General features: G+C 43.6%; 1 protein-coding gene across 1 annotated transcript in view; it reads left to right on the top strand.

Annotated features, from left to right (window-relative positions):
- The window catches only part of ACAN (aggrecan), an 81,596-nt gene that overhangs the window by 14,161 nt on the left and 53,934 nt on the right, over positions 1-13,501 (top strand). The window contains exon 3 of the mRNA XM_075343750.1: positions 4,196-4,326. Within this exon, the coding sequence (XP_075199865.1) occupies positions 4,196-4,326 (131 nt within the window). The remainder of the gene's footprint in view (positions 1-4,195; positions 4,327-13,501) is intronic.

Below are 13,501 nucleotides of genomic sequence, written 5' to 3'. Positions count from 1 at the left end.
GTGATGCCGGTTGGCTTTCTGACCAGACAGTACGGTATGTTATTTTAATGTAAAGGAATATTCTCATCTCCAGGTTCCTATCACAATATATGTAGGTGTAATAATAATAATATTAGCAATTACCTCCAATTAGAAATGTCGTATAGTTCTCCTGATATAACATGTCTTTTACCTTAGGTATCAATGGTTACGACCACTGTCACTATGAGTGGACATAACCATGGATACATAAGCTACAGTGCCCTGCACATGATGTAAGAGAGATGGCTATATCAGGAGAACTATACTACATTTCTAATTAGAGGTAGTTGCTAATATTATTATTACATATACTACATATTGTGATAGGATCTTGGAGATGGAAATACCCCTTTAAACTCAATCATTACATATTCACTTATGCATTTACTACACGCAGTCTTTAATATTTTTTCCTATCTATGACATTAGTACCGTAAATCCATTGAATGTTTCAATGTGTAAATACAGTATTGTTAAGAAACATTGTTTTTTTTTGCCATATTAACCCTTTCACGACAGGCCGATTTTTCGCTGTTATTTTTTTCACCATTCTTCTTCTGAGAGACGTAACTTTTTTTATTTTTCAGTCAATATGGTCATGTGAGGGCTCATTTTTGTGGAACAAGCTGTACTTTTAAATGAAACTATGTTTTACCATATAGTGTACTGGAAAATGGCAAAAAAATTCCAAATGCAGAAAAATTGAAAAAAAAGTCTGATAGCACTATTGTTTTTGAGATATTTTATTCACTGTGTTCACTATATGGTAAAACTGATGTATGGGTGTGATGCCTGAGGTCGGTGCGAGTTCGTAGACACCAAACATGTATAGGTGTACTTTTATATGAGGTTAAAAAAATAGGAAGTTTGTCCGAAAAAAGTGGCGCACGTTTTACGCCATGGTGGTGTTCTCATTTTTTGGGATCTATGGCCCAGTGATGGCTTATTTTTTGCGTCTCGATCTGATGTTTTTAACTGTACCATTTTTGCGCAGATGCTACGTTTTGATCGCTTGTTATTGCATTTTGCGCAAAAGTTGTGGCAACAAAAAATGTCATTTTGGCGTTTGGAATTTTTTTGCCGCTACGCCGTTTACTGATCAGATTAATTGATTTTATATTTGATAGATCGGGCGTTTCTGAACACGGCGATACCAAATGTGTGTATATTTTTAATTTTTTTAACCCTTTAATTTTCAATGGGGCGAAAGGGGGGTGATTTGAACTTTTAGGTTTTTTTTTAATTTTTTAAAAAAAATGTTTAACTTTTTTTTTTATTTTACTAGTCCCCCTAGGGGGGCTATAGCGATCAGCAATCCGATCGCTCTGCCCTATCTGCTGATCACAGCTGCACAGCTGTAAACAGCAGATACGCTCACGTTCTGCTTCACTCGGCTGCGGGCCGAGTGAAACTGAAAGTAGTTCATGTCTAGTACAGGAGTCATCACATGACCCTGTGCTACCATGACAACTACCGGAAGTAGTAGTGACTTCCATGTAAGTAGACGTTTACTGCCGATGTCGTTATAATGACGCTGTCACATATTGACAGCGCCATTTAACGGGTTAAACGGCATGAGCAGATAATGATTCTGCTCGTGCCTAGCAGGCACACATCTCAGCTGTGAAAATCAGCTGAGATGTGCACCGATCGTGGCATGCTGCCGGCAGCAGACTGCGGGCAGTAATATTATGACCGCTAGGACGTAATATTACTGACCACGGTCGTTAAGGGGTTAAAGGAAATAGGGGTTTTTTTCAAATGTAATAAATGGAGTGTGTTATCTACTGACCACATATTGAACTACTTAAACAATTATGCAATAACTCAGCCCTGTAAAAAATCAGACCAGCAATATACATTTTATTGTTATAATGGCTAAGAAAACAATATTAATTTTACAGTGGCGACCAAAAGTTTTGTTTATTTGTTTGTTTTTTTTTAAAAAAAAGGGTGATTACTTCTGTCTGGTTGTTGTGATGTTATTTTCCTGGTGATGAATTGAAGTGCATGAAGTTGTCATCATATTAGACCTTAAATTTAACCAAAATACTTTTGAATATACAGTTAGGTCCAGAAATATTTGGACAGTGACACAAGTTTTGTTATTTTAGCTGTTTACAAAAACATGTTCTGAAATACAATTATATATATAATATGGGCTGAAAGTGCACACTCCCAGCTGCAATATGAGAGTTTTCACATCCAAATCGGGGAAAGGGTTTAGGAATCATAGCTCTGTAATGCATAGCCTCCTCTTTTTCAAGGGACCAAAAGTAATTGGACAAGGGACTCTAAGGGCTGCAATTAACTCTGAAGGCGTCTCCCTCGTTAACCTGTAATCAATGAAGTAGTTAAAAGGTCTGGGGTTGATTACAGGTGTGTGGTTTTGCATTTGGAAGCTGTTGCTGTGACCAGACAACATGCGGTCTAAGGAACTCTCAATTGAGGTGAAGCACAACATCCTGAGGCTGAAAAAAAAGAAAAAATCCATCAGAGAGATAGCAGACATGCTTGGAGTAGCAAAATCAACAGTCGGGTACATTCTGAGAAAAAAGGAATTGACTGGTGAGCTTGGGAACTCAAAAAGGCCTGGGCGTCCACGGATGACAACAGTGGTGGATGATCGCCGCATACTTTCTTTGGTGAAGAAGAACCCGTTCACAACATCAACTGAAGTCCAGAACACTCTCAGTGAAGTAGGTGTATCTGTCTCTAAGTCAACAGTAAAGAGAAGACTCCATGAAAGTAAATACAAAGGGTTCACATCTAGATGCAAACCATTCATCAATTCCAAAAATAGACAGGCCAGAGTTAAATTTGCTGAAAAACACCTCATGAAGCCAGCTCAGTTCTGGAAAAGTATTCTATGGACAGATGAGACAAAGATCAACCTGTACCAGAATGATGGGAAGAAAAAAGTTTGGAGAAGAAAGGGAACGGCACATGATCCAAGGCACACCACATCCTCTGTAAAACATGGTGGAGGCAACGTGATGGCATGGGCATGCATGGCTTTCAATGGCACTGGGTCACTTGTGTTTATTGATGACATAACAGCAGACAAGAGTAGCCGGATGAATTCTGAAGTGTACCGGGATATACTTTCAGCCCAGATTCAGCCAAATGCCGCAAAGTTGATCGGACGGCGCTTCATAGTACAGATGGACAATGACCCCAAGCATACAGCCAAAGCTACCCAGGAGTTCATGAGTGCAAAAAAGTGGAACATTCTGCAATGGCCAAGTCAATCACCAGATCTTAACCCAATTGAGCATGCATTTCACTTGCTCAAATCCAGACTTAAGACGGAAAGACCCACAAACAAGCAAGACCTGAAGGCTGCGGCTGTAAAGGCCTGGCAAAGCATTAAGAAGGAGGAAACCCAGCGTTTGGTGATGTCCATGGGTTCCAGACTTAAGGCAGTGATTGCCTCCAAAGGATTCGCAACAAAATATTGAAAATAAAAATATTTTGTTTGGGTTTGGTTTATTTGTCCAATTACTTTTGACCTCCTAAAATGTGGAGTGTTTGTAAAGAAATGTGTACAATTCCTACAATTTCTATCAGATATTTTTGTTCAAACCTTCAAATTAAACGTTACAATCTGCACTTGAATTCTGTTGTAGAGGTTTCATTTCAAATCCAATGTGGTGGCATGCAGAGCCCAACTCGCGAAAATTGTGTCACTGTCCAAATATTTCTGGACCTAACTGTAGGTATGGTCATTTAAATAAAGAAATCTGACTGCCAAAAGTTTTGCCTATACTCTTTATCAATCACAACATAGAGAGTAATTCTGTGTTTACAATGCCATAGCTTAGTATTAAACCTCTTGCTTTAATTACTTCACCATCACGACGGGGCATTGAAGCCACCAGGGTGTTCAAGATATCTTCAGGGATCTTGCTCCATTCCATTTGCAAATCTGCAAACAATGAATCTTTACTGCTATAGGTACGGGCCCCAACTCATCCTAAAGGTTCTCTATAGGGTGTAAATCGGGTATTTGGCTTGGCCGTTGCAACAGGTGAACATTTTTCTTTGCTAACCAATTTGTGACTAAATTGGATGTGTGCTTAGGATTGGTCTTGCTGGAATTTTCAGCCCCTGACAACTTTGGTTATACCATGTGACAGCATTACATTCTCCACTATATCCTTTTATATTGTAGCATTCATACTTCCACCAATTTTATGTAGAAGAACCAATGGCAGATGCAGAGAAGCAGCCCCAAACCATGACATTACCACCGCCATCAATAGGTATTTGGTATCTTACATCATTACGTTTTCCCATTGGGCGGTATATATAGTGCTGCCATCACTGCTAAACAGATTGAACTTGGATTCATCCGACCACAACACCTTAGACCAATCTGTCTCTTTCCATTGCTTGTGTTCTTTGGCAAACGCAAGTCAGACCTTCCGGTTCTTTGCAGAAATGAAATTAATAATAATGTGATCAACTTTGAGGAAGTTTTCCATGATCGTCCACTTCTAGGTTTGTCAGCTGTTCCATAACCTTCTTCTTTATTATATGTGACACTTGACTCTGAGAACAGTTGAATTCCATGGCTTCCTCTTTTTGGCTTCACTCTCAGAAGCTTCCTTACATCTGGTGATGAACTTGTCTTTGTCTTTTCCTTGTTTTATCCAAAAAACACACAAACACAAAAAAAAATGAAAAAAATTTGACTACCCATGACAAAATATGCAAAACATTTGGCCCAGCAAATATGGTAGCTAACACAAAGGGATAAATCAATGTTAAACACAATTTTCATCCTTAGAGCTGACAACCATTTGCTTCCGGTGTACTAAAATCACCAGGAAAACTTCATCACAACAACCATACAGAATTAATCACACTTTAAAAAAAATGTTACACTTTTGGTCTCTACTGTATATATAAATGAGGGCTTTTGTTACACCCTTTGAATGGCTGTTACCCCATTGGTATTACTACACCCTGGATTTGTTTTTTTAAATTGCTACAAATAAATTTGGAATTTTAAGGAGCTGGAAGATTTTCTCTTTTTTGCTACCCCATTGTCCCCCCTCATTTGCATTTTTAGAACTGTCTGTGTTGTCTGAGTACTGTCTTACTGGACCAGAGTCAGCACTGTCTGATATCAATCTGCGGTACCCTGACACTGAAAAAGGTTATGAATGAACAAAAAAATCTTCAGCTCACCTGCTGGTTTTGACACTCTTTCATCCCTGACCCCAATAGGCCAGTACTCATTACACTGATATTGGAAGTGTAGCGAGAAGCAACCAAAAACTGGGACTAGGGATGAGAGTGCACTGTTACCAACAGTGTATGAATGCCCACACAGCGCTGCTTACATGAGCTCTTTCAGTGTTAGTGTACCACAGATTAGGATCAGGCAACACTCACTGTATAAACGGGAAAGCTGAGAAACAGCATCAGACACTGGTCAGAATGCAAATTTAGTGGCTATAATTGTGCATTAAGTCTTTCACTACTCTAAGGGTGCTGGAAGAAGCATCGCTAATGCGAAATGTGCGTTGGGTGTGTGGGACACCATTACCTTTCTCCTGCTGACTCCCTTATAGGTGTGTGCGTGTTACCTTTGTACAGCTATGTGTTCATAATGTGACTTCTATTTGACATCACTTAACACACTTGTGTTTTTACTTTATGACTTTGCCAAATATGTTTTTCATGCATTCATTACATAATTTACTATACGGTTATTATTGTCTGGTCCGGCTGTAGTCATTATTTATACTATATGGGGAGTCTTCTGGCTAGGTGTTCCCAATATAATATCTACTCTTTGAGGGGATCCGTTTTTGGAGACATTCTTTTGTATTTTTTGTATTTTAACATTTTTATCTATCCAATAAAGATTTAATTGGCTTATGTGATTGCTTATCTTGTTGGTGTCTTATACTCTAAGGCGGGCTTTGCACGTTGCGACATCACAAGCCGATGCTGCGATGTCGCACGTGATAGTCCCCGCCCCCGTCGCAGCAGCGATATCCTTGTGATAGCTGCCGTAGCAAACATTATCGCTACGGCAGCTTCACATGGACTCACCTGTCCTGGGACATCGCTCTGGCCGGTGACCCGCCTCCTTATTAAGGGGGCGGGTCGTGCGGCATCACTGCGACGTCACACAGCAGGCGGCCAATAGGAGCGGAGGGGCGGTAAACATCCCGCCCACCTCCTTCCTTCCGCATATCCTACAGAAGCCGCGGTGACGCCGGTAGGAGATGTTCCTCGCTCCTGCGACTTCACACACAGTGATGTGTGCTGCCGCAGTAGCGAGGATCAACATCGGACCGTCGCGTCAGCGTAATTATGGATTACGCCGACGCTGCACCGATGATACGATTACGACGCTTTTGCGCTCGTTAATCGTATCATCGAACCTTTACACACTACGATGTCGCATGCGATGCCGGAAGTACGTCATTTTCAATTTGACCCCACCGACATCGCACCTGCGATGTCGTAGTGTGCAATGCCCGCCTAAGGGTACACCAAACCTCCCTCATTTGAAAATAAAATGAAAAAAAAATAATAAATAAGCTTCAGTCAATAAATAATGAAATTGTATACTACTGGTATATATCTATAAGGAGATAACAAGTCCTCTTTGGAACTGTTTAAGCAGCTTGATATGTGTTCTGGGGGTGACAGACTCCCTTTAAGTTCACATACGGTGTCTATTCATAGCTACAATTGTACACTGTGCTTTCAGACTTTACAAGTACTTAAAGCTGTTATCTTCTTTGGTCAATCTTTTTATATTAGAACAGAAACTTGAGAATAGGATGTCCTTAGTAGAGATGAGCGAACCGGTCGTGGTTCGGCTCGAGTTCGGTTCGTCGAACGGAGGTCTCGTTCCAGTTCAGTTCGGCGAAAGTTCGACGAACCGAACTCGAACCGCATAGGAAACAATGGCAGGCAATCACAAACACATAAAAACACCTAGAAAACACCCTCAAAGTTGTCCAAAAGGTGACAAACAACTCACAACACAACACAAACACATGGGAAAGTGACAAGGACATATACTCATGCGAAAACAAAAGAGCTGGACAAGGAAAAAGAGGAGGAGACACAGATATAGGCATGGCACGCCCTTCTAACATCATGTAAAACACCGCAAGGTGACTCCAAGCGGAGTCTCCCTTTTTTCCAAAAATTGGGCCATACACACATCCACCCCTTCAGTGGCAGCAGTTGTGCCCCAGTTGTACACTTCACAGCTAGATTTGCATCAAGCACATTCAAAAATACGCCATAATTAACCGTCCCCAGCATGACACCGGGGTAGGTAGCAAAGTCTTTCCTGATCCCAGCTCTGTGCATCTTGGATCATTTTTAAAAACAATGTAAGCAAGGGTTACTCCAAGCAGAGTCTCCCTTTTTTTCCAAAAATTGGGCCCCACACACACCCACCCCTTCAGTGGCAGCAGTTGTGCCCCAGTTGTACACTTCACAGCTAGATTTGCATCAAGCACATTCAAAAATACGCCATAATTAACCGTCCCCAGCATGACACCGGGGTAGGTAGCAAAGTCTTTCCTGATCCCAGCTCTGTGCATCTTGGATCATTTTTAAAAACAATGTAAGCAAGGGTTACTCCAAGCGGAGTCTCCCTTTTTTCCAAAAATTGGGCCCCACACACACCCACCCCTTCAGTGGCAGCACTTGTGCCCTAGTTGCAAACAGGATGTTTTGATTTGCATCAAGCACATTCCAAATCCACAAGCATTTACTCTCCCCAGGATGACACAGGGGTAGTAAATTCCTTGTGGATCCATGACTTGTTCATTTTGATGAACGTTAGTCTGTCCACATTGTCACTGGACAGACGCGTGCGCTTATCTGTCAGCACACACCCAGCAGCACTGAAGACACGTTCAGAGACAACGCTGGCAGCTGGACACGACAAAATCTCCAAGGCGTAACTGGAGAGCTCTGGCCATTTTTCAAGATTTGAAGCCCAAAATGAGCAAGGCTCCGTTTGCAAAGTCATGGCATCAATGTTCATTTGGAGATACTCCTGTATCATCCTCTCCAGCCGTTGACTATGTGTCAGACTTGTTGTCTCTGGTGGCCTTGCAAAGGACGGTCTAAAAAAATTATGAAAAGATTCCATAAAATTGCTGTTACCAGCACCAGATACGGTGCTACTGGTACGGGTAGACTGTTGAAGATGACGAGACCGTCCCATGTTTGTCAAGTTACAACTGGGAGATTCACTCCCTGCACCTGCACGGTTGTTTGGTGGAAAAGCCGAGTTAAGATCGAGTAACAGCTTCTGCTGATACTCCTGCATACATGCGTCCCTTTCTATGGCTGGAATTATGTCACAAAATTTGGACTTGTACCGGGGATCTAATAGTGTGGCAAGCCAGTAATCATCATCACTTCTAATTTTGACAATACGAGGGTCATGTTGGAGGTAGTGCAGCAAGAAGGCGCTCATGTGTCTTGCGCAGCCATGCGGACCAAGTCCACGCTGTGTTTGTGGCATAGAGGTGCTAACCGTTCTTTCTTCCTCTGACATCTCCCCCCAACCTCTTTCAGCTGAAATTTGACCAAGGTCTCCCTCATCCGCTGAGTCTTCCATGTCCATGGACAGTTCGTCCTCAATTTCTTCATGTTCTCCTGCACCTTCCTCAACATTTCGCCTGCTACCATGCGCCCTTGTTGATCCCTGTCCCCCATGGTCCCATGCCTGCCGCGTTGGTGATGAAGAACGTCTGGACCTTGGTGATGTTGTTGTGTCTTGCGCATATGAATCCTCCTGTAGTTCCTCCCCTTCCTGTTGTCCCACCCTCTGACTCCGAATAGTGTTTAGCGAGTGCTCCAGCATGTAAATGACTGGAATTGTCATGCTGATAATGGCATTGTCAGCGCTAAACATATTCGTCGCCATGTCGAAACTGTGCAGAAGGGTGCATAGGTCCTTGATCTGAGACCACTCCATCAGGGTGATCTGCCCCACCTCTGCATCTCGTTGGCCCAGGCTATACGTCATGACGTATTGCACCATGGCTCGGCGGTGCTGCCACAGTCGCTGTAACATGTGAAGAGTTGAATTCCAGCGTGTCGCCACATCGCATTTCAGGCGATGAACCGGCAGGCCGAAAGACTTCTGGAGCGATGCAAGTCGCTCAGCTGCGGTGGTTGAACGGCGGAAGTGAGCAGACAGTTTTCGTGCCCTGGTCAGAAGGCCATCTAGGCCGGGATAGTATGTTAAAAATTGCTGGACAACAAGGTTCAACACGTGAGCCATACAAGGCACGTGTGTCACCTTGGCCAGGCGAAGGGCCGCACCCAGGTTTGCAGCATTGTCGCACATGGCCTTACCAGGCTGCAGGTTGAGTGGAGACAACCATTTATTAAACTCAGTGTCCAGAGCTGCCCACAACTCAGTCGCTGTGTGACTCCTATTTCCAAGACATGTCAAGCTAAAGACCGCCTGATGCCGTTGCGCTCTGCTGCCAGCATAGTAATGAGGGGTGCGTGATTCCTTCTGCGCAGTGCGAACGCTGGTGGCCTGACCAGGCAGGCTTGGGGCGGAGGTGGCAGAAGCAGTGGCGGAACTTGGACAGACAGAGGATTGACACACAAGTCGTGGGGACAGCAAGACTTGTGCAGCAGACCCTTCACCATCTATCACCATAGATACCCAGCGCCCAGTCAGCGACATGTAACGTCCCTGTCCATGCTTACTGGTCCAAGTATCGGTGGTGAAATGCACCCGTTGACACAGAGTTTCTCAAGGAAGCGGTGATGTTGTGTGCGACATGCTGGTGTAGCGCGGGCACACCCTTCTTAGAGAAGTAGTGGCGACTGGGCATCTGGTACTGGGGCACAGCGACAGACATAAGGTCTCTAAAATCCTGTGTGTCCACCAGGCGGAAAGTCAGCATTTCGGTAGCCAAGAGCTTACAGAGGGATAAAGTCAACCTCTTAGCTTTGTCATGGGTCGCAGGAAATGGCCTTTTATTTGTCCACATCTGAGGGACAGAGATCTGGCTGCTGTGTGGAGACGGTGTTGAGTAGGGTGTCCCTGGAAAAATGCAGCTTTGTGAGGAAAGTGCAGGCGTAGACATGATGTCGCCTTCATCCAAGATTGGTGCTATCGATGTCTGAGAGAGCTGTACACACGTACTTGTTTCCCCTTCCAAACCAACTGACGACCTACCAAGCAAACTGCCTGTTGCGGTTACAGTGGTGGAAGTTGTGCGTGGAAAACCAGGTGTGACAGCTGTCCCCACAGTCCTAGAAGATGAAGAGCGCGCAGATGCACTGGAAGGGGCAGGCGGTGGATGGTTCGCTCCGCTAGGCCGCATTGCAGCACGGTGAGCTTCCCACTGGCACATATGATATTTATTCATGTGACGATTCATGGAAGAAGTTGTAAAACTGCGGAGGTTTTGCCCTCTACTAACAGAATCATGACAAATTTTACAGATCACATAATTTGGGCGATCTTTTGCTATGTCAAAAAAGGACCAGGCTAGGCAAGGCTTAGAGGGCATGCGACCTGCTGATCCACCCTGACTAGTGCTCAGAGGCACAGTGGTGGCTGAGGATGCAGTTGTAGACGTGCTACCAGTACTCCGACTCTGTCCAGGAAGGCGCAAGGTAACTTCGTCGTCAGTTGCATCCTCCTCCACCGTCTCTGTTGACCTCCTCGAGGGCCTGACTGTGGGTTGGCAGTACATGGGATCTAGAACTTCCTCATCAATTGTTGTGTTTGCACTCCCCTCACCCTCAGACTGAGCCTCTTCTTGCCCTGACCGAATATTTAAGTTGTCATCCCAATCTGGTATCTGAGTCTCATCGTCATCAGTATGTTCCTCATTGTCTATTACCACAGGTGTTTCAGTTTGTGAATAAGGGTCAACATTATGCTCAGAAACTTGGTCATCACGGCCTGAATCTGAGTCACAAAGGTTCTGGGCATCACTGCAGACCATTTCCTGGTCTGTACTCACTGTAATTGGGAGCAGACCTCTGATTCCCAGGCTATAGTGTGACTCAACAGCTCTGCAGACTCAGCCATCTCAGTTCCACCATACTGTGCAGGGCGGATGGAGACTTCAGAGCTGTGAGAATGCAAGTGTGATTGGGCTGACAACTCAGAGGACTGGTGTTTTTTGGATGCGGTAGTTGAGGTGGCGGAGAGGGCACTTGTTGGACCACTTGAGATCCATTCAAGCATTTTCCTTTTTTGGCCATCATCTACCTTTGTTCCAGTTGTTCTTGTCCGTAAAAAAGGGAGCACATCAGATTGTCCACGGTAAGTAGTAGACATCTTACTTTTGCTGGAAGATGGTCTATCTTCAGCAGATGTTAATGGAGCTTTGCCACCTTGCCCACGGACAAACCCTTTTTTTCCTTTTCCAACACGCCTCTTCCCCTTTCCACCAGCATCTGTCATTTTGCCACTCATTTTGATTGCGACAACATTGTGCACTGAAAATGTGGTAGTAAAAATTGAGAGGTGGTGTAGATTTCAGCGGTGGTCTAGCTTTATTAACAGCAGAATAAACAACAATAACTATCCCTGACAATGCATCTACGGCCCTTAAACTGGCAGCAGTGTTTGCTAGTATAATGGCTTAGTAACAATGAGTTTGAGTGTGCAATGCAGGCAGACGTGCTGCAAATATCTTTGCACTAGTGGGACAATACAGAAGTCCAACAGCCACTTTTAGGATGCCACTAAGTTCACTCAGTGTTTGCTAGTATAATGGCTTAGTAACAATGAGCTTGAGTGTGCAAAGGGCAGGAGGGTACAGTGGCAGGGTTGTGGGTCTGGGTAGAGGAAAGGAAGCCTGCCTTTCTATCCCTCCTAATGGGGAAATGCAGCGAGGAAATCCCTGACCTTAGCTACGCAGACGCTGTCATCTTGTGTAGCTGCTAAACTCTGTTTTCACGGCCCTGACAGTCACCTATGGCTCTGACCCTGCCGGTATTAGCCCTTAAAAGGACTGATAAAAACTTATATCCCTATTCTGTACAGCGCTGTGTATAGAGCGTACACAGCAGTATCGGAGATAGGAGCTGCGCCAGCGGTGACTGACACCAAGGACGCAGAAGGCAGATAATGGCGTGCTGGAGGAAAATGTCCGTTTTTATAATGCAGGGACATGTGACATGGACATCCTATCACACATGCCGTTGCTTCTCTGGCTAAAAGTCCACTTAGCTGTGTGTGTGTCTGGGATTGGCTGACATGCTGGCCCGCCCCATTACACGCGCGCGCTTAGGGAAGGAAGACAAGGAAAAAAAAAAAAATGGCGATCCATACAGCAGTGATCTGAATGCGCTGTTCCCGCACACTATACACTGAAATTTCATAATAGTGTGAGTCACAGAGTGACTTACACTATTACAGCGGAAAGCCAGCTAGGAATTAGCTGGTCTTTTTGCTGCTAGAACCGTTCTCAAACGTATCTAGAACTATTGAGCTTTAGGAAAAAGCTCGAGTTCTAGTTCGATCTAGAACAGCCCCCAAAATCACTCGAGCCGCGAACTGGAGAACCTCGAACCGCGAACCGCGTTCAACTCTAGTCCTTAGGTTGATCTTTTGCTTAGCTCAGTTCTCTTGCATTGCCATCATATGGGAGATGGAGAACTCCACAAGCCCCACTGGTATCAATGTCATATTTCTCTAATACACAGATTTGCTGGGTTATCTAATGCAAGGGTTGCTTTTTGCAGCCATTCTTCACTACGGCTAAAGAATGAGGGTTGTAGCACGGGGAATATCTCATACAAGGCATTATTATTATTATTATTATTATTATTATTATTATTAATAATAATAATAATAATTATACTATTTATTTATAGATCCCCATTGATTCCATGTTGTTGTACATGAGTAGACGTTACATACAAAATACATATACAAGTTACAATAGACAGACTGGTACAGAGGGAAGAGGGCCTTGTCCTTGCGGGCTTACATTGTACAGGATAATGGGGAGGATATTCCAGAATTTATTCACCAAACAACAAATTACTATTGTTCAGAACTCATAAGAGATGAACAACCTCAAAATCACTTTTCATTTGTTAAAAATTCAAGTCAATTGTGAAAAAAACCCACTCTGAATAAGCACACCATATTGTTACTGTATAAACCACTTAACTTAAGTGTCCTGAAAGAGACTATTGGGTTATTTCTAACAAGTAAAATAGACTGCAATAAGGAAAGGTTGTAGTGGATTGTACAAGTAATCACTGCTTAGCTCAGTTAGTGGACTAGAAATTTATATTTGTTAAAAAATGTTAAAAAATGTGCTAAAATATTAAAAAAATAAACACGTTTTCGCCAGAGATTTGTCCTAAAACTGAAACATCGTAAAATTTTAGTGCAGCTCGCAATTACGCCAGAAGTCAAGTCAATGTTCCGTAACTGCTGACCACTAAACGGCATGTGCGGCTCCTCTTTGATTAGCTGAACTGG

The sequence above is a fragment of the Anomaloglossus baeobatrachus genome, chromosome 4 (assembly GCF_048569485.1).
Source record: "Anomaloglossus baeobatrachus isolate aAnoBae1 chromosome 4, aAnoBae1.hap1, whole genome shotgun sequence".
Classification (NCBI taxonomy): Eukaryota; Metazoa; Chordata; class Amphibia; order Anura; family Aromobatidae; genus Anomaloglossus; species Anomaloglossus baeobatrachus.
This window is presented reverse-complemented; position numbering and strand designations above follow the sequence as displayed.